Source organism: Heliangelus exortis, chromosome 30 (assembly GCF_036169615.1).
Source record: "Heliangelus exortis chromosome 30, bHelExo1.hap1, whole genome shotgun sequence".
In the NCBI taxonomy this organism is placed as follows: Eukaryota; Metazoa; Chordata; class Aves; order Apodiformes; family Trochilidae; genus Heliangelus; species Heliangelus exortis.
In genome coordinates, this window is record NC_092451.1 from 949965 (window position 1) to 971141 (window position 21177).

Sequence of the window (21177 nt, forward strand, 5' to 3'; positions counted from 1 at the left end):
CCTGACACACACTAATTTCAGCTTCCTGTCTCTCTCCTCCCATCCCCAGGAAAGTGGGAATGTCCGTGGCATCAGTGTGACATCTGTAGCACCCCTGCAGTTTCATTCTGTGAGTTCTGCCCACACTCCTTCTGCAGAGACCACGAGAAGGGAGCCCTGGTGGCCTCGGCGCTGGACGGCCGCCTCTGCTGCTCAGCACATGACCCCAAATCTCCTGTGGCACCCGAGTACTGGAGCAAGATAAAGTGCAAATTGGAAGCACAGAATCCTGTAGAAGAAGCAGCAAAGGAGTGAATTTGGTTCAACACGAGGGAAGGGAGAAGAGGGGCAAACAGGCAATGAACCTGGAGACTGCTGTGACACATTCAGTCTTTGTCATCAGAGCCATCGTGTGTGAGCTGGGAATGGGACCATTTAATCTTAGCAAGCAGAAGCAGGCAGTGGTGTTTTGTTTTTTGTTGTTTGATCTTTCTTTTACCCTTGAATGTGCTACAGCAGCTCTTTAATGTTTGGAACCAGAAGCATCTTGGCCGTCAGAGAAAAACGTAGACCTTTCGACAGTGAAAAGAATATTCTGTTTAAAATATGTTCTTTTGAGTGTAGAAAGCAAAACATAGCAACATATTTATTTATTTAATTTTTAAAAGGGTGTTGAAGCTCTGGCTTCAGTCAGTCAATGTGTCTCTACAAAACAGCAAAGCCAGTGTAACTTTTCTGTCTAGTTTACAATAAGAATAAATCCTCCCCACTCTGTGTAACGTTGAGATCCCATAGGGACAGATGTGGGTTTCAGACCAGGTCACCCTGAAATGCCTCAATTCCAGTATTTGTTTTCAAAGGCATTTTGAGCAGGTAGGTTAGATAGAGATCATGGTAGCTTTTGAATATTATTGTGAAGCTTTTCCTGTGAGAAACCAGGTGTGTGACTTCTTGGAAGTGCTTGTGACACGGTTTAAGGAAGGACAAGATCATGGTTCCATGCTCAAGAGCTGTAATCAGTGCTTGCAGGCAGGTGGAGCATCAGGAAGAGGTTAATTGCAGTGGTTGTTTCTTTCTCCCACCTCATTTGGAAAACCTCCCTAGTTCAGAGGGTCTGCCAGCTCAGTGATGTTGTGCAGCAGACTCAGAATGAAGCCTTCCTCCTGCCCATGGGAGCTCTGCCTGGGACTCCTCTGTCAGTGGGGACTGGTTCTGTGTTTGTTACCTTTGGAGTTTGCTCCTCTCTCCTGGCAGTTGTATCAGTGTGGTTCTTATTGCTGCTTCTCAGACTCCTCTGAGCCTCAGGGGAAGTCTGAGTGTTGAAGGAATCCCATCCCTCTGTGTGTGTTTGCTTTGAGTGAATGCTTGGATTTGATTTTTTGGTGTGTGTTTGTGTTTGTTTGTTTGCTGAGAGAGCTCTTCTGATTTTCATCTTCATTGTTGCTGGAGCTAAGGGAAATCTCAGCACTTCTCCAGTCAACAGGGTATTTTCTCTTGGGTCTCCTCTGCTCCTCAGCAGAGGGACAGGCTCCCTCAGTCAGGCTTTGGAAGTGGCTTTGGGAAGCACCTGCTCCAGATTTTTCTTTGGAAAACCTGTCCTCCTCCCCCCCCTGGTGTGCAGAGCCTCAGGGGTCTGGTTTCCCCAGGCTGAAGGGGTCTTTGTGACCCCCCCTGCCCCTGCATGGCTTTTTGCTAATGGGTATTGAAAATGGTCCTGAAGGAAAAGAGTCATGATCAGGTGATGCTGGATTCTGGCTAAATTTGAATTAAGAACCTTTTCTCTGGAAAACTGCTTGCAGAAACCTGGAGGAACATAGTGATTTCTCACTAGACTGAAAAAAATTTACCTGTGGGATTTTAGGACGTGTCTTGGCATTGGCTGGTGTCCTCCTCATCCTCAAATTTATGGACAGGGGGGAGATTTATTTTTTTTTTTTCTGTGCAATGTTAAACTTACAGAATACACTACAGGCTCTGCAAGCAGCTTCTGTGCCACTGAGCTGACCTGGCAGTCCCATCCCCAGGAGTCTGCAGGGTGGCAGGAGTGCCATGGACATGGCTCAGTTTGGGGTACAGAGGGCTGGAGGGATCTACAAAGCACTTCATCTCGTGGTCTGTGCTGCAGTGAATGTCTGGAACACTACTCTTGCTTGAAAGCAGTGCTATATTTTGGTATTTTTTACAGAAAAAAAAGAAAAAAAAAATTTACAAAAAGGATTTTATTTTTCTTAACATTTTTGTGTGATAAATGTCTCTTTTTAAGCTCTTACTGGGGGTGTTTTCACCTTTCCAGGATTCCAAACATGGCTCTTGCTGCAGTGTCTGTGAGGCCCCACGTGTTTACTTTGTATTATTTATGAGGCTTGGTGATGTTCTCATGGTTTTCTCTTCCAGCAGGCTGAACATTGCAGGTGAGCTGTGTGTGAGCCCACCTCCCTGCTTTGGTTTTTTTTTTTTATTGTCAGTCTGTGTCCTTGGTCACTTGTGGAGCAGAGGGCACTGGTGTGGTGGCACCAAAAGACCCTGGCAGGGAGCAGGGAAGAGCCACAGACCATGGGTCACCACAGGGCACAGGAAGCTTCACAGAAGGCTTAAAAACTTGTAAAATGCTGTGAATTGAGGGCTGCTGCTACTCCTGTGCCATGCCACTTGATGTCTTGGTTAACTTTGCTTTTAAACTTCTTAGAGGTGCTCCTTTTGTTCACCAAAAAAGAAAAAAAAAAAAGAAGAAAAAAAGAAAAAAAAAAAAAAAAAGATATAAATAATAGCCAACACCAGGGCTTGGACTTGAAAGGGAAAAGAGGAGATTGGTTGATAAGTTTGTACATGAACAAAATGCCTGAACTGGATTTCACACTATTGGAGAGAAAGTGAATCTTGTCAAAAAAAAAAAAAACTTGAATGTTTGGAGATAAGAAAATGCCTGATTGGAATGATTGTGGGAATGATTGTGGTAACTGTAGGGGCTTTGCTCACTGTGCCAAACACAAGATGGTAAAGAGTGCATTTCATCAACCTTTTTCCTGGCTGGATAGAACAATAATGCAATTTTTCTGTAAGGCAAAGGTTTAACAGCTGGATTGGTCAATGGCATCAGCAGAGGGGGTGCAGCTGCTGCATCCAGTCCCTGTGGGCTGCAAAAAAAAAGGGATATTGGGTTGTTTCATGGAAGAAATGGACAGAACTGTGGCTGCTTTGTGATCTGAGCTGGGAATGAAATCTGCAGTTGAGGACTCTCCCTTGCTCCTTGTCACCATCCCACTGTCCCCTCCTTTTGCTCTCAGTTTTGGGGCAGCTCTGTGCTCTGGGGAGTGCAGTGCCCGAGCTGCTCTGCAAAGTTAAACAACATTTCCTTGTTTCCTGGAGCTTTTTTTCAACCTTTTGCACCTCAGCACAGCACAGACCTCCTGCAGACCAATAATTCCCAAGATTATTTTGAATACCTGGTGCAAGCATCCATCCAGCTGTTGTAGCTTTCTGGTTCTCAGTGTAGACTTCTCCTGCCAATGGACTGTGGAAGGCATTTCCAGCTCAGGAAGGATGATGTTAAAGGCAATTTTGTGGGCAAATAAATCACCTCCTCTGGTCACCAACCCTGCCTTGGAGAATCGGTTGAAATGGAGTCAGTAGGGATGGAACGTTGAATTTGGGCCTTTCTGCTGAAAAGAACATCCTTGATTTCAGGAGAGAATGGGAACGACACAGTTACTCGTAATGAGCATAAAAATCTGTATATATTGAAACTTTACAGAACTATGTGGGGGTGGGGAGGGGGAGGGGGGGTGGGAGGGGGTGTCCAGCGCTGGTACGAAGTTGTCACTTTAACATGGAAACCTCTGCCTCATTGAATTCAGGGTTTAATGTACTTGAAGCTCTGCAGTTCCTTATATGGCTTTTTTTTTTTTTTTATTTATACATAATGTAGTGTGGTTTTGTTTGGGGTTTTTTTGGTTGTTTTTATTTTTTTGTTGTTGTTTCTTTTTGGGGTTGTTTCGGTTTTGGTTTTTTTTTTTTTTTTTTTTTTTTTTTTTTTTTTTTTTGTATTCTACATTGAAAAATGTCTTTGACTTCCCCGGAGTTACTTTCTGCTTTCTGTACAGTGAATTGTGGCGAACGGGAGGGTTTTTCAGAGCAGCTGTCTCAGAGGTGTTTGTGTGTGTGCGTTGCAGGGGAGGCAGCAGCCTGGGAGTGGTGCTGTCCCTTTGCTTGCAATTCTCCATCGACTTCCCCCTTCCCGTTTCTCCCTCTGTAGCAAAAACATTTGCACTTAACCAGACACTCCTACACTTTGGATGTGTTCACAGTGTTGTTCTGAGGAAAAAAAAAAAAAAAAAAAAAAAAAAAAACGGAAAAAAAAAAAAAAAAAATTTAAAAATTGCTGTTTGCTCTTACATTCTATCCCTGAGCAGGGAGCTCAGGTCCGTGTTACCCCTGAGGGGCTCTCAGTGCTCTGCAGAGGGGAGGTGGGGAGCTGGAAGTGTCTGCTTTGCATACAAAACTTGTGTAATTCGTGGGAAATCAAAAAGGGAAATCATGTATGAATTTGCCAAAGCCATTTGTTCACCCTCCCCTCCTGCTCCCAGCTGCTGGAGGGGGGGGGTGGGTGTGAGGTTTGCAGAGCCAGCTGCTACCCCTGCCCCCTCCCCTCCAGCTGGGGATGGGGTCTGGGGGTCCCCCCAGGACCCACACCCCCCCTGCACACCCTCCCCTCGTTTTTGGGTTAGAAAGAGGCTGGATGAGCAATCCCCTTCCTGGGGGCTCTGTCTGCTGCCCCTCTCCCCCCCCCCCGGTGGTCACAGAGGGGGTGAGGAGGTGCAGCCAGGGGTGGGAGGGGGTCCCGGGGGGGGGTCCCGGGCTCTGACCCCCCCCGTGTCTCCAGGTGAGTGAAGCTGCACAACCCCAATCCCCGGGGGCTCCCCTGGGCTGGGTGGGGGTGACCTTGGTGGAGTTGTTCCTTCCGTAGACTTTGTTTATCTGTAACAAACTTTGTAGATTCTGTGAAATGTTATTTTAAGGAGATCACTCGAGTCTTTTCCTAGCGAAGCATCGATATCCACTGAAGTCGGTATCTTAAAGAATAATAAAGAGTTTTTGGGGGCTGACTTAGGAGCTCTTTGACACTAAGGGAGTAGTGTTACCTTTCCCTGGGGCATTACTGTACCATGACTTGATGTTGCCGCATAGACTTTGGGATTTACGATATTTTGGGGTTTTTTGTTGTTTGGCCTATGTTCTCTTGCATAGTGTGAAACCTGTAAAGCTTGGTTAACCTGTACATAGCTCTAGCTCATGTCAAACTAGATAGAGTGTACCTAGACTTGCCTGTAATATTTAGCTTCTTCCTGAACGTGTGTGATGGTAGGAACATATAATTTTTGTACATTATATTACTGAGATGTTGCCCTTTTTTATTTTACAAATACTTCGGGATTCAGATGTGGTTTTGCTTCCGTGAGGATTCATTTGGAAAGGTTTTTAATGACATTCCACTGATTTGAACTTTTGCTTGAGGTTGACTTCAATAAATCGTTCTGAATGTTCCAACGACCAAAGGATTTGGGGTTGGTTTTGTCTGTTCAGGTTTTTTTGAGGGCTGTTTTTTTGTTTTGTTTTGGGGGGTTTTGTTTGGTTTTTTGTTTGTTTTTTGTTTGTTTTGTTTGTTTATTTTATTTTGTTTTATTTTATTTTGTTTTATTTTATTTTGGTTTATTTTGTTTTATTTTATTTTGTTTTGGTTTATTTTGTTTATTTTATTTTGTTTTATTTTGTTTTATTTTGTTTTATTTTGTTTTATTTTATTTTATTTTATTTTATTTTATTTTATTTTATTTTATTTTATTTTATTTTATTTTATTTTATTTTATTTTATTTTATTATTTTATTTTTAACTTTTTTTTTTCCATCCGAGTCAGTTCCCCTCCCAGGGGTTGGGGGGGGGGTCGGGGGGCGGGAGGGTCGCGGGGCTCCTCCCCGACGGGGCGGTCGCGGTGCCGCTGCGGGGCGGGCGCCATGCGGCGGGCGGGCGGTGCGGCCGAGCTGGCGGGGGAGGCGGCGGTGCGGGGGCTGCTGCTGGCGGCTTGCGGGTCTGTGGGGCGGGGGGAACGGGGCACGGCCCGGGGGGGGGGTCGGGGCACGGCTGGGGGGGGGCGGGTCATGGACGCAGGGTCCGGGGTCCTGGACCTGGGGGGTTGCTGCCCCGGTTTGGGTGGGGGGGTACTGAGCCCCCTCTTTGGGGTTCCTGAGCCCCCTTTTGGGGATCCTGGCTCAGGTTTGGGGGGTCCTGACCCAGCTTTGGGGGGGGGAGTCGTGTCCCTGCCAGGTGGTCTCAAGCCCCCGCATTCCCAGAGGCCCCCCCCGGCGCCTCCTCCCCCACTCCCCGCATCCCTCGTTGTGCGGCTGCAGCCAGCCCCAAATCGGATTTCTTTCATTTTTATTTTTGTGGGGTTTTTGTTGTTTTTTTTTAATTTCTGCTTCTCCCCGCCCCCAGGATCATGGAGTTCCTGCCTCCCTTCCAGCGCGTGGTCCAGCCCGAGGAGCTCTGGCTCTACAAGAATCCCTACGTCCAGGCGGACCGAGTCCCCACCCTGCCCATGTTTGTGAGTTGGGGTCGGGGTGGGGGGGTCTCCAATTACAGACCGGGGGGTTCCGAACCCTCCCGGGAAGCCGGGTGCCCCCCCCAGGGGCACGGGAAGGGCGGCACCTTAGGGCAAACTGAGCAACATCTGCGTAATCTGTGTCATCTTCTCGGTTTTACCCCCCAGGGGCGTGCTCGGGGTTTTATCGAAGTTTATAAAGCCCCAGCGGGGGCTTTTTCTCTGTTGTTCCTCATCGATTTCACCACCAGGTTACAGGGAGCACAAAGGATAATGGAAGTTTCACTGGCAGGGAACGTTTTGCTTGAAAGCAGCAAAGGTTTCAGTGTTGTCTTGTGAAAATGTTTTCCCCCAGTCTCCCCGCTCTGCTGGAGGGATTTTAATTAAAACTCTCAGCAGTTGTGTCCCGGTGTCCAGAGGCTGCTCGGGGTCTTCTTCACCCACAGAATCCTCCTCTCTTTTTGTGGCAGTTCATCTCCTTTCTGTCTCCCTTACTGCTCATCCTCCTGGCGAGGCTGCTGATGGGTGCTGACCGAGCAGACACACGGGAAGGTTTCCTTGGTGAGCTCCTCATCATCACCCAGAGACCTGCAGCCCCCCAGGGGGCTGCCCCGGGGCTGTGGGGGGGCCAGGGGGGTCTGTCCTGATGTCTGGGTCTCCCAGCTGAGTCCTTTGCTGGGACACAACCGTTGTGCCAGGGGTTTTGGGGCTGAGCTGTGCCTGGAAGCTGCAGGTTCAGGGGGGGTGATGCTGATGTGTCCTCTCTGCTCTCTCCCAGCTGCCAGCCTTGCTCTCAGCCTCAACGGGGTTTTCACAAACGCCCTGAAGCTCGTCGTGGGGAGGTGAGCAGCAGATTTGTTCCTTCTGCAGGGAGGGCAGGGATGTCTGAGGGGGGGTAGAGCCACCCCTCCCATGACAGGAGCAAGGGCCAGAACTTGGATATACTCAGCCTGGGAAGAACGTGGGGTTTTTTTCCTAGAAAATATTAGAAGAAACACTGGTGGGGACCTGCTGCCTCTGGGAATGGCTCCCTCATCCAGGGCTGTGCCAGGGAGCAGAGCTCTGGCACACGTTCAGGGAGTGGATGGGATGGTTCCCTCATTTCACGGTGCCCAGGGGGTGGGGGGAGGGATCTCAGCATCACCCCGCCCAGGACTGTGCCCCCTGCTCCCTGCTCCAGGCCACGGCCCGACTTCTTCTACCGATGCTTCCCGGACGGGAGAGCCAACGCGGAGCTGCTGTGCACGGGTGACCCCGGGGTGGTGGCCGAGGGACGAAAGAGCTTCCCCAGCGGGCACGCCTCCTGTGAGTGTCCCCTCCCCTCCCCCTGCGGCCACAGCAGAGCCCCCAGAGCTCTTCCCGTGGCACCAAACTTCCCTTTCCCCTTCCCTTTCCCCTTCCCTTCCCTTTCCCCTTCCCTTTCCCCTTCCCTTTCCCTTCCCTTTCCCCTTCCCTTTCCCCTTCCCTTTCCCCTTCCCTTTCCCCTTCCCTTTCCCCTTCCCTTCCCCTTCCCTTCCCCTTCCCTTCCCTTCCCTTCCCTTCCCTTCCCTTCCCTTCCCTTCCCTTCCCTTCTCTTTCCCCTTCCCTCCCCTTCCCTTCCCTTCCCTTCCCTTCCCTTCCCTTCCCTTCCCTTCCCTTCCCTTCCCTTCCCTTCCCTTCCCTTCCCTTCCCTTCCCTTCCCTTCCCTTCCCTTCCCTTCCCTTTCCCCTTCCCTTCCCTTCCCTTCCCTTCCCTTTTCCCTTCCCTTCCCTTCCAGTTGCCTTCTCTGGCCTTGCCTTCTCTGCCTTCTACCTGGCGGGGAAGCTGCGCTGTTTCTCCCCGGGTCGGGGCAGCAGAGCTCTTCGCCTCTGCGCCTTCCTCCTCCCCCTCTTCCTCGCCACCCTCATCGCCGTGTCCCGAACCTGTGACTACAAACACCACTGGCAAGGTGGGGGCAGCTGGAGGAGTCACTGGTGGGGGGCAGCAGCTGGGGAGGGGGGAAGGGGAGGTGAGGGGAAGGTGACCCTGCTCTGGTCTCTGCCCACAGACGTGCTGGTTGGCTCGGGGATGGGCTTCCTGCTCGCCTACCTCTGCTACAGGCAGTATTACCCTCCTCTGATGGACTCCATGTGCCACAAACCCTTCCTGCACAAAGCCAGGCCCCTGCCAGCACACCAGGAGCATCCTGCAGCTTCCAGCTTCCACCTGGATATATAGACAGGGGCTCTGCAGCCCCCTCTGTGCTGGGGCAGGGGAGGTCGGGGTGAGAAGAGGCTGAGGATGAACCTGGAACCCGAGCAGGTTGTGCTGCTCAGGGGTTTGTGTGGCTTCACGTAGCTGAATTTTGAGGCTTTCCTCCCTCCCTGCTCTGCTTTGAGGCACTGGGTGTGCGAAGCCTGCAGGAGGACAGCCCCGGGTACCAAAAGTCCTGAAGCAAGAACTGGAAAAAATGTGGCAGTGGTGTGGTCCTGAAAGCATCATCAGGGGGTTGCCTTCCACCCCGCAGAGCTGCCCTGGGAAGCTCCCATGGGGAGGGGGTGCAGGACCCCAGGATCATCATCCTTGGTGTTACTGTGCCAGCCCTGATTTTAGTTCCTTTGCCAAATAAAGGAGGTTAATTTTTTTTAATGAGCTGTGGTACTAAAAACTTGACTTCAAGGGCTGGCTTTATTCCTGGGTAAGCCATTTCCCCTGGGTGTCTGCAGGGGGTTTCAGACAGGAGTTTCTCTCTTGCAGCATTAATAGAGCTGTAAGTTGGAACTGAAATGCTGTCTGGCAGCATCCCTTCAGAGAGGGGTTTTTTTTTCACTTTGTTTTCTCAGGCCACGGAGGGGTGAAGTGCTGCTGAGTCCTGCACAGCTCCGTGGCAGGACTGTTGAAAGTATTAATTTGCTACCAGTCTCCTCCACAAATTCTTGGTCAAGTGTTTGTAGATGCCAGGAGCCAGGGGAAGCCTCTGCCACGCTCAGGACCCTCAAGAGAAAACCAGGATGGGCTCTGCAGCTGCAGTGTAAGGCACAGACACAGCTTTACTTTTCCCTGAATTGTGCACATGGGGGTTGATGCACACACCACAGTCATCCACTCATTTATTTTGGCTTTTACTGTAAAAGACATTAAATAGCATTTAAAATGTATTTAGCTTTTTATTATTATTAATTTTTTACAAAGTGCATAACTTAAAAAGCTGATCATGAGAGTGCCCCAGCTTAAGACTCTTCCTCCTCCTACCCTTGTAGGAGATGCTTTAGCAATCAGGAGCTCAGGCTCTGAGCTCTCAGGTGAAAGAGCAGCTTCTGTTCCTTGGGGGTGGGATGGGGGGAGGGGATGGAGGCTGCAAACAGAACTTTCCAAACAGTGCAAATGATGTGGAACGAAGCAGGGCAAGCACACAGGCAGTGGGGAAAAGGCTCCTCAGCCCATGCAGGGCAAAAGTGGGAGGGGAAGTGGTTTGGCTCCTTCCAAAGGCTGTCACAGCAACCACCCCACACACCCAGGTCTGGCTGGAGCTGGAGCTGGGGGTGAAGCTTCCCCCCCCCCTCTGCAGCCCCAGGGAGGTTGTGGGGCCCACCCTGGGCTGGGTGAGGCTGCAGGAGCAGGGTGAGGGGCACACCACCAGCTCTGGGGAGCTGTGTGCCAGGGCAGACCCCGGGGCAGCAGCTGGAGGAGGTGAGGATGGTTGGTGGGCACCTTCATGGGTGCTGACCCCCAGGTGCCACCTCCCAGAGCCCCCACTCTTTGCTCCTGGTGGGGCAGGGAGAAGCCAGCCAGCTCCTTCACTCCACGGGGCTGCCTGAGCTCTCTCCAGGCTGCGTGTTTAAGGCTTTTATTCCTCCTCCAAGTCACAAAGCTCTGAGTGTCCTCACTGCACCAGGAGCAGTCAGACCCTCGGCACTGGGTCCCAGAGAGCTGAGCTGGAGGAGCTGCAGTGAGAGCTGGCAGGGTGGAGGGTGCAAAGTACCTGTTGCCGTGGGGAGTCACAGGGCAGGTGCTGTGTCTGCTCCAGCAGAAGTGTTTTCCCTCGATGGGTTTTGGTTTTTGGTTTTTGTTTTTTTTTTCCCCTACCCAAAGTGGAGGAAAATCGTCCTCATCTCCAGGCAGCAGCAAGCACTGGGGAAGCAGCATGCGGGGCACAGCAGCAGAGGAGAGAGGAAGGCAGAGGAGAAACCTGGACCTTCCTGGTGAGTACTCACTTGAATTGGATCTAAGAAAGCAAAAGGAGGACGTGGCCACGGGGCAGACCCAAACCCACCCAGCCCAACCTCCTGCACCCAGGGGTTTGTTCCCCTCTCCCACAGTTCATGAACTCTCCCTGTGTGCAGCAGTGCTGGTGTGCAGGGCAAGAGGGAAGAACCCAAAAACAATGACAGACCAAAGGAAAAAAACCACCTGACAGCAACTCCTGCCTCAGGCACGGCTGTCAGTAAGGAATATCATCCCCCAAAGGGACCCAATATCCTCTGAGGTGTCCGGGGAAATTCAGAAGTGAGGTGACTTACATCCAGCAGCCAGAGCAGCACAGGGTGGTCATTGGCCTCCTGGCAAGGGTTGATCCAGTGTGATCCCTTTTGTCTGGTAAATCTCCTTCAGAACCAGCAGAACAGTGTCTTCTGACTCCCTGGGGCAGGAGGACATGGCCATCAGAGGGGGGGGGGACCCTGAGGACATCCCTGGCAGCTGCAGTGGGCAGGACCAGGCAAGGGGAACTCCACCAGGCTCTGTCCTCTGCCCACCCCCCACGGGCAGGACCAGAGACCCCCATCACTCAGGGCTTTGGCTGCTTTTAAATGGCTTTCAAACCACTGGCACTCTGCTGACACCAGAGGTGAATCTGAAGCTTACCAGTAGCAGAGATGCCCCTGAAGTGCAAATAAATACTCGTTAAAGCTCTCTATTGGCTTCTCCTGCAGCACGTAGTCGATGCGGTTCCCCCCGTTCAGCCTCCCCACGTTGATGAGGGACCCCTCCTCCTTCCCTGCCACGCTGGGCTCCTCTGACTTCAGGACTGGAGGGATGGAGAAGAGCCAGGAGGTTCAGCTGAGGGGCAGCAGCATCCCCCTCCCCTTCCCCCCAGCTTCAGTGCTGGCTCCTTCTTCCCCAGGGCTCCCTCTTAGCAAAGAGGCAGCCAGAGCAGGGTGAGGGGCTTGGGGGGCTTACAAAGGGCTGAGACCCCCAGAAGAGGCAGGTTCTCCCCCCCCCACCCCTCCAGCAGGCAGCAGCAGGGGGGTCACTGCACCTGGGGAGCCCCGAGCAGCTCCAAGGGCTGAGGAGGGGGTTGATGCTGGGATGGGCTCAGGATGCTGGGATGGGTTCAGGATGCTGGGATGGGCTCAGGATGCTGGGATGGGCTCAGGATGCTGGGATGGGCTCGGGATGCTGGGATAGGCTCAGGATGCTGGGATGGGCTCAGCGTGTTGGGATGGGCTCGGGATGCTGGGATGGGCTCGGGATGCTGGGATGGGCTCGGGATGCTGGGATAGGCTCAGGATGCTGGGATGGGCTCAGGATGCTGGGATGGGTTCAGGATGCTGGGATGGGCTCAGGATGCTGGGATGGGCTCGGGATGCTGGGATGGGCTCAGGGAGCCCAAGCCCCTCCTCGGGGGGGCAGGACCCCTGGCTGCCCCCTCCCCACAGCAACACCCACCCGGCTCCTTCTCTGCTGCAGCTTCCGGCTCCGGTTCGGTGCTGGTGCTGGTGCTGGTGCCGGTGTCGGTGCTGGCTGCCTCCAGGGCTGGGAGCTGGGCCCGGGTGAAGGATTGCCAGGCCACCCGCAGGGACCCCAGGAGATTGTTTTTCAGGTCCAGGCTCATTCGGGTCAGCCCTTCCTTCAGCTCTGTGAGGCAGGAGGAGGGGTCGGTGTGGGGCTGGGGGCTGCAGCCCGGGCTGTGGGGGTTTGGGGGGGGGGGGGGAAGAGGCCGTGCCCCCCCTTACCCAGGTGCATCCTCTTCCTGCCCTTGTGGTGGGGCAGCAGCATGGGCTCAAACTCCAGGTCTGGGACAATCATGGGCTCGATCCTGTAGGCCACCGGGTCAAACTGTGGGGAGAAAAGGAGGAGGATGAGCCCAGGATGGTTCCCTGGGGCAGGGGGGCTCTGGCTCGGGTACCCACGGGGTGGAAGATGTTGAAGAAGCCCTTGCAGGTGGGGAGGCTGTAGTTGGGGTTGATCCTCTTCACCCCCCGCACTGTTAGGAACATCCCGATGGGAGACCCAAAAGCAAAGAAGATGGTGGGCTTGTAGTCCAGCTGGGGGTAGTTAGCTGAGACCTGGGGGAGAGGCAGAGAGGGGGTGGGCTCAGGAGAAGAGCTGGGTGCTGGTCTGAGGGGTGCCTGGCTCCTGCTGAGCTGGGCAGTACCTGTCCTAAGCCAATGTCCCGGTACTGGCAATTCCTGTTGTCCTCTGGGCTGTCCTGGTGCTGTGATGGGGACCCAGGGGGTGCCCCCTGCCCCCCAGGGTGCCGGGGAACTGCTGAGCTCTGGTCCTGCAGCAAGAGAGATGGGAACCTCCTGCAGCCAGGAGCATCCTCCTGGCACAGCCCCTCCTCAGCTGGCAGCACCAACATCAGTCTCTACCCCCCTGTGACAAGTCCTGCTGCTCTGTCACCTCCTGCCAGGCCCTGGGACAAGGGGACCTGCAGCTCTGCCACCACAGCCACCCAGAGGGGGAGCCAGGAACAAGGAGCTGAGGGTGCTGAGGGATGAACTGGGACAGGAGCTGGTCCTGAGGGCAGTGAGAGGGGACCTGGGTGAACACCAGGTGAGCAGAAGACAAACCTGCATCTGCCTCTGGGAGCTGATGTAGTGGAGAATCTTCATCCTTGGTCCTAAGGGGATTCCCATTTCTTTAAGGTTGTTCTCCGTGCACAAGAACTGGGAGATAAGCAACCCAGGTATCAGCAGAGGTGTGGGGGGTGTTCCTGCCCTCTGTCATTTCAGGGGCAAGTGACTCAGTTCCAGGAAGATGAGCAGAGGGTGGGAGGGCTGAGATGAAAAGCAGAGAAGAACCAGAAGAGAGCAGAACAGGAGAGCTCTTACCAGTGCCTGCCCGTCCATCTTCTCCTTTTCAAAGACATCACAATATTCAGACAGCTCCAGCTCCTTCAGGATTTCTTTCACCTCCTCAATTCCCCTGCTGCTGGAGGCCAACCTGTGCCCCTGTGAGCACAGCCAGCATGGGGTTTGCTCTCCTCCTTTCTCCGGAGCCTTTTGGAGTCTCCTTTCTCCTGCAGGAACACCCCCCGGGGCCCGATGGATCACACCTACCTCCCCCTCCTCCTCCTCCTCGGGAGCAGCTTTCTGGTTGGTCAGGAGATCAAACAAAATGAGTGAGCCTGGAAAACAGGCAGGGAGAAAGAGAAGGAGAAGGGGAAAGAGAAAGAGAAAGATAAAGAGAAGGAGAAAGGAGAAGAAGAAAGGAGAAGGAGAAAGGGAAAAAGATAAAGAGAAGGAGAAGGAGAAGGAGAAAGAGAAGGAAAAAGATAAAGAGAAGGAGAAGGAAGAAGGGAGAAGGAGAAAGGAGAAAGGAGAAGAAGAAAGGAGAAAGAGAAGGAAAACGATAAAGAGAAGGAGAAGGAGAAAGAGAAGGAAAAAGAAAGAGAAGGAGAAGGAAGAAGGGAGAAGGAGAAAGGAGGAAGGAGAAGGAGAAAGGAGAAGGAGAAAGGAGGAGAAAGAGAAGGAGAAAGGAGGAGAAAGAGAAGGAGAAAGAGAAAGAGAAGAAGAAAGGAGGAGAAAGGAGAAGAAGAAAGGAAAAAGAAAGAGAAGGAGGAAGGAGAAAGAGAAAGAGAAGGAGAAAGGAGAAAGAGAGAGAGAAGGAGAAAGGAGAAAGAGGAGAAAGGAGAAGGAGAAGATGAAAGAAAGAGAAGGCGAAGGAGAAAGGAGGAGAAAGAGAAAGAGGAGGGGAAAGAGAGAAGGAGAAAGAGAAAGAGCAAAGGAGAAAGAAAGAGAAGGAGAAGGAGAAAGAGAGAAGGAGAAAGAGAGAAGGAGAAAGAGAAAGAGAGAAGGAGAAAGAGAAAGAGAGCATCAGCATCTCCTCCAGGGCAGCCCCCAGCCACCTCCTCCCCGGGGACGCAGCCCTGCCCCCGGGTGAAGCCCCTCACCCAGGCTGTGCCCCGCGATGGAGACCCCCCCGCTGAAGAGGGGGTTCCTCTGGAGGAAGAGGTGGTACAGACGGTTCATCTCCGAGGCCACCGTGTCCACGATGGTCTGGCAGTACGTGGAGCTGTTGTAGAAGAAGACGTCCAGGATGGTGTCGTTGATGAAGTGCCGCAGGCGGTTGATGCTGGGCAGGGTGATTCGCTCCAGGTCACTGCGGGGAGGGGAGGAGGAGGAGGGGGGGTGGGAACCTTTCTAAAGCCCAATGAGAAGTCAGAAAAAGGACTGCTGCCACCCCAAAGGGCAGAACGTTGTAACCCAGGGCCTCAGCCCCAAGGCAGAGCACAGCCTGTGCTCTCACAGCCCCGTGGGACCCCAACCCTCCTGCTCAGCCCTGAGCATCCCCTGTGCCCGCAGGGCTCGGGCAGGAGGGGGCTGTGCCCTTTGCAGGGGGCTGGGGGGGAGGTGGCTGTCCCCAAGGGCACTCACACATCCACACCAGTGGAATGGAGGGAGCTGTGCCAGTTGACAGGCAGGAATTCCACCCGCCCGATCTGCTGCTGCTCCTGTGCCTTCCTGAAGTGTGCCTGCAGCATGCTGAGAGAGACGTTCCTGAAGTCATTCACTGGAAAAAAAAAAAGAGCAGGGGGAGGGGGGATCTGAGCCAGCTGCAGGGCAGCACCCACAGCAAAGACTCTGTGAGGTGAGAGGAAAGATTGGGACCCAGAAGAATTCCCGCCAGGGTCTTTAATCTGCTGCTGCCCTAGGACAAATCTTTAAATACAATATACACTTGTGTATATATAATATATATATATGTTTACAGGTACATCTGCACATATATGTAATATATAATGCATAATACATAGTATAGATAATATAGATGATATACAATTTGCTGTTCCATCTGCAGCAAGGCTCCTTTCTGCACAGGCAGGGCTTTTAACACAGCAGTCATGGGAAGAAAGGTACTTTCAGGAGTTTAAGATGGGTAAAAAAATGTGCTGTAAAGATGAAAGTGTTGGAGAGGGAATCCTAAGGGAGGAGATGAACTTGGAATTAGCTCTGAGAGGCTGGTTCCCCCCATTCCAAATGGACAGCAGGCTTGGGAATAGTTTGATCAGAGGAGCACAGAGAAGAACAGAGTGCAGTCAAGCCCAGGTGTGTTCTGTAGGAGCTAAAGACAGATTCCTGTGAAAAAATCTCAGCTCCCTAGATGTCTGCATCCCTGCAGTGTCCCAGGGCTTGGGCTCTGTGGGGTGGGGGGCTGCCAGGGAACCCCCAGGCTGAGCAGGTGACTGATTACCTTCCCAGCTTTGGACAGCTAATTGGAAACCCCTTATACAGCGTGGGGAAACTTCCCTGTTGTGAGCAGAAACCCACAGAGATGAGAAGTTGTGGTGCACAAGTGCGAGCAGCAAATCCCACCCTGCAGCTTCCCAGCCCGAACGTGGGCATGGCCGGGATGCTGCGACAGCATTCCCCATCCTCCTCCAGGCAAGAGCAGGATTCCCCGGCTCTGCTCCAAGCCCTGCGTGGCAGGAAAGCTCCACACCTACCACACTGCACGATGCTCCTGAAGCGGATGTCGCAGGCGGGGCCGATGCCGTGAACCACGAACACCAAGTGATCGATCTGCAGGGGCTCTCCTGGGGACAGAGAAGGGTTTGGAGCCGCCAGGCAGGCACCGGGGGGAGGTGTCTTCTTCTTCTTTTTCTCTGAATTTGCATAGGGGCTTCCCCGCCGGGGTAAGGAAGGGCTTAGACTGGAGTGGCTGCCTGACAAGTCCCCGAGGGCTGGCCGGGAGCTGAGGGACAGAGCTGACACCCAGACCTGCTCTGCAAAGCCACCAACATTTCGGTGGGTGACAAAGCCGTGTCCCCACCACGGGGAGAAAACTCTGCTCCTCTGCAAACAACCAGAGCTCGGGGTGACCCCCCAGTTGGGGGGCAGGAGCTGGGGGCACTTTGCCTCCTCCCCTGGGGTCTCATAGTCCCCCGTGCTCTCTGGTGCAAAGAAGGATTCTGAAAACCACTCAGTTCCTTCCAGCAGGAGAAATCCAGGTCTGTGCTTCATTTACAGGATCATGAGGGCTCCTGCCAGCCCTTTCTGAGCGAACAGGTTGGAAAACAAACTCTACAGCTCCGGGTGGGTGGGAGAGAGAGAGAGGGAGGAGCAAGCTCACCATTGGGGATCTCAGCAGCGATGTTTTCAACCCCTCTCTTCACAGTCCGGGGACGACCTTGTTCGGTGGGAGTGGAGCCCCACTCGTCAGAGCTGGCCACGGGCTGGTAGTGCACCATCAGCTTGGGAACAAGGGGAAACTCTTCATTATCTGCACCCCACACCGTGGTTACACAGAGGAGAAACCCACTGGGTGAGACTGGTGGCAGGGGGGAGGCGAGGGGGATGCTCTTTGGGCAGAGCTGGTTTTGCAGCAGCCGTGGTGAAAAGAAAGGGCATAAAGGCAGAGGAGCAGCAAGAGAGGCCCTCGGGAGGAGGAAGGAGGTGTTCTTGCTGTCAGCAGGCCAGGCCCTCCTCACCTTTGGGTTGTGCAAGATGATGACTTCCCTGCTAGGAGACTCCAACTTCTTCTTCCACTCATCCAGGGTCACAGCAACCATGTAAGCTTCCTACAGAGCAGAACAGCCTCTGTGAATAATCAGCTGAAGGTATTCCCAGGAATATTCAACCACCTGGGACATTCCCCACCCATTTGACAGCAACACCCTTTGTGAGAGAGGCAGAAATCAGCCAGGTCAAGCAGGAGGAGCAGCAGGGTCACCGGAGTGTCACTTGAGAGAGGGTTTCTAAGCAGCCCCCACTTTAATGGCCTCATCAGGCTGCCCCATCAATTCAGAACTGTCTGGTTTGGTACTGCAGGTTATTGTAAAGATGTATGGCTTTAAATGTATGTATCTATATATAAATATGTGTATATATATCCTTCCAAAGAGAAGTCTCCAGCCATTAAGAGGACAAGACCACTGAAGTCTCTGACACACTCAGGGGTCCCTGCAACGATGATTTTCCTCTTTCTGCCACTCACAACTCCCTGGGATTTGGTGAAACTATGAGCAGAGTGAGGACAATCCTCACAAGGAGAGGCAAACTGGAGTTGGAGCAGACAGGGTCAGGAAAAATCAGAGCAAAGCTGGAAAGGGAAGGCTGCAGGCACGGGCAGGGGTGTGTGGCACGGCGAGAGCCCCTGGGGAGCAGGAGGATGGCAAGAGGTCTAGGAGAGGGCAGGAGGAAGGGGAGGCCAGCCAGGCATGGCAGGCTGGGAGCCTTCAGGGTTGTGTTAATCAGCTGCAGGAACACTGTGCCAAAGCCTCTTTCAAGTTCGTGTCCTCAGGCACGGCCGCGGTGCCACTTGCCCCGTATGGAGTTTGGGACATCGGGGACAGTGGGAAAGCAAGATGGATGTGTTTTACCTCCAGTTCTTCGCTGAAGGCCTCCGAGTAGGGGATGTACTTGTTGTCCTTGTCCCCCTTGTAAAACCAGGTGCAGCGTCGGACCTCGGCCACCTCCTCCTCCCAGTACACGGCCACGCGCTGCCTCTGCCCCAGGAGCACGTCGTACCGACCCCCCGACGTGGGCACAACCACATCTGCTCCATCTCCCCCTGCAGGGACCAAGGCCTGGGGTTAATCACACTGCCAAGCAGCACGCCAGGGCAGAGGGGTGAGGCTGGGGCACCTTCTGTGGGCAGCAAACCCCCCTCCCCTCCCCAGCCTGTACAAACAACATCCTGGGAGAGATGCCCCGAGTCAAACTTCCCCCAGAGGCAGAAGGGAAGATGAAGGTATTGAGCTACAACTGTCTTCCTCTCTAGTTCAGGCACGTGGACTCTTCCTGCCTTACTTAGGTGGTCAAACACGAATCTGTGGCCCTGGGAAGTGCACTGGTGACTGGTGGAGCTGCTGCTCTCCGAGCCATTCCCCCCCTAAACAGAGAACTCCACACAGATCCCAACGTGGGCTTCACGTTCTCTCAGTTCTGCTGCTTTTTGGGTCTGCCTGCTGGCCAGGCTGGCACCGAGCACCCAGTGCCAGGCTGTGCTGGGGACCAGCAGCACTGACACCAAGAAGGAGGATGGGGACAACTCTGATCCTGGCAGAGAGGGAATATTGGGCAGCAGGAGGCTCAGAGCAGAGCCAAGGCAGCACCTCCAGGAGCAGGCAGGGCTCCAGTCACCTCCCCAGAGGAACTGCTGCCTTCTCCCATCCACACCAGCAGGCTGCCTTTGCAGTATGATTATATATATATATATATATATATATAATTTAGAGCCTCTATCAAGTGAATGAGGTCAGACCACTCCATGCTTCCTTATTCATGCATTTCCAGCCCTAGCAGTAGGTCCGTTGCCAAGAAAAAAAAAAAAAAAAAATTAAAAAAAAAAAAAAAAAAAAATCACAATTTAAAATACCCAAGGGGAAACGTTGAGGTCCCAGGGAGAAGCCTTGGTTGTGCCCAGGGAATTTCCCTCTGCTCCCCCTGCGCACACACCTGATGCTCTCCCTTACCAGGCCGGTCCCTCACGGCGATTTTAAGGGCAGGTACTGGGTATTTAGAACCAAAAGGGCAATTTAAAAATAGCGCCGATGAGGGCAGAGGGGAAGCCGGGCTGGGGAGAGGAGGGGTGCGGGTTTGCCTGCGGGTTTTTTTCCGCCCTACCTGAGCAGTGAGCCTCTTCCAGCCTCTCCGAGTCCTGCGTGCTGAAGGGGACCCAGCGCTCCCGGGGGTCGTTGACCTTGCGGTAGAACCAGTGCGGAACCACCGCCTCGTACCGGTTCGCCCCCTCGGGCTCCGCTGCCTCGGCCGGGGGGGGCTGCGCCGGCGGCTGCTCTCGGGTGGACATGGTGCCCGGGCCGGGGGGGCTGCCGGGGGGCTGCGCACCCCCCGACCCGCCGATCCCCTCCCAAATAGCGACCGCTGCCCCCAGATCCCCCCCGCGCCGGGGGTCGCGGAGGTCCGGACCCGGCGGGTCAGCAACCGCCCCTCCCCCTTGGGGCACACGCGTGTCCGTGGGGTGAAAGCCCCCCCGCCCCGCTGCTGCTCCCGGTGCTGTCTCCGGTCCCGCTCCCCGGCCCGGCCCGGTCCCGCTGGCAGCGCAGGCCCCGCTTGGCTCCGTCAACCGCCCAGCGCGGGGCGGAGCTGCCGGAGGGGCCGGGCCGGCTGCTGTCACGGGGCTGGGCCCTGCCTGACATCCCTGATATCCTGACATCCCTGCCTTATATCCCTGATATCCTGACATCCCTGCCTTATATCCCTGATATCCTGACATCCCTGCCTGCCATCCCTGCCTTCCCTGCCTTCCCTGCCTTCCATCCCTGCCATCCCTGATATCCTGACATCCCTGCCTGACATCCCTGACATCCCTGCAATCCCTCCCTTCCTGACATCCCTGACATCCCTGACAACCCTGATATCCTGCCAGCCCTGATATCCTGCCATTCCTGCCACCCCTGCCATCCCTGCCTGCCATCCCATCCATCCCTACCATCCCTTCCATCCCTGCCTGCCATCCCTGATATCCTGCCATCCCATCCATCCCTTCCATCCCTACCATTCCTACCATCCCATCCATCCCTACCATCCCAGCCATCCCTTCCATCTCTTCCATCCCATCCATCCCTTCCATCCCATCCATCCCTTCCATCCCTTCCATCCCATCCATCCCTTCCATCCCTTCCATCCCTTCCATCCCTTCCATCCCTTCCATCCCTGCCATCCCTGCCTGCTCTCCACCCTGCCTGCAGTTCCCGGGAAGGTTGCTCAGCCCTGTCCCGCTGGATCCGTTCCCAAATGCCAGGGCAGGCAGGCGGTGCCGGTGCTAATTAAGACTCTGGTGTCCCAACTCTTGACTCCAGGGGGGTCATTACCCCCCCCTGAGCCGGATGCGGGTGGGCTGGGGTGCGTGGGGTGGGCACAGCACCGTCCCCTTCCTGCCGGGTGCCACCCCGGGATGGCAGGGACAAGCCCTGGGGCACGAGGTGCTCAGCAGCAGAACCCACGCATGGCAGGGGTTTGGGAACCACGGTGGTGGTTTTGGGAACCAGGGCACTGGTTTGGGATCCTGCTGCCCCTTTGTCCTCGGTGGAAATGGGGAAACCAGTGGGTACTGGTGGGAGAAGAGTTTGGTTTCTGTAGAGACAAGATAAATCCAGAGACACGTTTCTCTCGTGGGGTTTGGTGGTGTGGGTGGGTGCTGGGAGATAAACCAGTCACCAGGAATTGTCACCCCAGCCAGGAATTGTCACCCCAGCCAGGAATTGTCACCCCAGCCAGGAACTGTCACCACAGTGCTCACCTGGGTCCTGGGGAGGGCAGGCTGCTGCCCAGAGGTGCTGAAATCCCCGGGTTTGCATCTGTAGAGCAAAACCTCGTCTGTGCAGCCCCAGCAGGTCCTGCCCACTCCTCTGCACCCTCCTCCTCCTCCTCTCGGGTCTCCATCCGAGCCCTGACCCACTTTGGTTTTGCTGAGGAGGAGATGGAGGTGGTGGGGGCGGATGCGGTTGCGCCAGCGGAAT

At 54.2% G+C, this 21177-nt stretch overlaps 3 protein-coding genes across 10 annotated transcripts in view; 2 read left to right on the forward strand and 1 right to left on the reverse strand.

Moving 5' to 3' along the window:
• The window catches only part of NSD3 (nuclear receptor binding SET domain protein 3), a 40382-nt gene extending 34851 nt beyond the window's left edge, over positions 1–5531 (forward strand). For all 6 annotated transcript variants that reach the window (XM_071729156.1, XM_071729159.1, XM_071729161.1 and 3 more), the window contains one exon: positions 50–5531. In XM_071729156.1, the coding sequence (XP_071585257.1) occupies positions 50–294 (245 nt within the window). In that variant the 3' untranslated portion in view covers positions 295–5531. The remainder of the gene's footprint in view (positions 1–49) is intronic.
• Positions 5532–5983: 452 nt separating this feature from the next.
• PLPP5 (phospholipid phosphatase 5) lies at positions 5984–9688 on the forward strand. Of its 3 annotated transcripts, none has more exons than XM_071729208.1 (7): positions 5984–6062; positions 6467–6575; positions 7043–7133; positions 7351–7414; positions 7753–7877; positions 8329–8499; positions 8599–9688. In XM_071729208.1, exons 1-7 carry the CDS (start codon positions 5989–5991, stop codon positions 8766–8768), a joined length of 804 nt encoding a protein of 267 aa, XP_071585309.1. In that variant the 5' UTR covers positions 5984–5988; the 3' UTR covers positions 8769–9688. The 3 variants fall into 3 exon arrangements, with proteins under 3 accessions (XP_071585309.1, XP_071585310.1, XP_071585311.1); XM_071729209.1 differs by having other exon boundaries at positions 5991–6033; positions 8599–9179; XM_071729210.1 differs by lacking the exons at positions 5984–6062; positions 6467–6575 and having other exon boundaries at positions 7271–7414; positions 8599–9179.
• Positions 9689–10364: 676 nt separating this feature from the next.
• DDHD2 (DDHD domain containing 2) lies at positions 10365–19886 on the reverse strand. The gene is made up of 16 exons (XM_071729172.1): positions 19322–19886; positions 18076–18266; positions 17185–17274; positions 16827–16947; positions 16201–16290; positions 15131–15266; positions 14647–14855; positions 13586–13881; positions 13325–13420; positions 12907–13032; positions 12662–12817; positions 12485–12587; positions 12198–12386; positions 11394–11556; positions 11051–11169; positions 10365–10755 (listed from the first exon to the last, which is right to left on the reverse strand). Exons 1-15 carry the CDS (start codon positions 19869–19871, stop codon positions 11079–11081), a joined length of 2607 nt encoding a protein of 868 aa, XP_071585273.1. The 5' UTR covers positions 19872–19886; the 3' UTR covers positions 10365–10755; positions 11051–11078.
• Between the last annotated feature and the right edge of the window lie 1291 nt (positions 19887–21177).

Coding starts and splice junctions, on each gene's coding strand:
- PLPP5 (XM_071729208.1), top strand. CDS start 5,989: ATGCGGCGGGCGGGCGGTGCGGCCGAGCTGGCGGGGGAGGCGGCGGTG. Junction 6,063..6,466: donor CTGCTGCTGGCGGCTTGCGG/GTCTGTGGGGCG, acceptor CCCCGCCCCCAG/GATCATGGAGTTCCTGCCTC. Junction 7,878..8,328: donor CCCCAGCGGGCACGCCTCCT/GTGAGTGTCCCC, acceptor CTTCCCTTCCAG/TTGCCTTCTCTGGCCTTGCC.
- DDHD2 (XM_071729172.1), bottom strand. CDS start 19,871: ATGTCAGGATATCAGGGATGTCAGGCAGGGCCCAGCCCCGTGACAGCA. Junction 16,291..16,826: donor CGCTGCTGAGATCCCCAATG/GTGAGCTTGCTC, acceptor CTCTGTCCCCAG/GAGAGCCCCTGCAGATCGAT. Junction 11,170..11,393: donor CAGGGGCATCTCTGCTACTG/GTAAGCTTCAGA, acceptor CTCCTGCCCCAG/GGAGTCAGAAGACACTGTTC.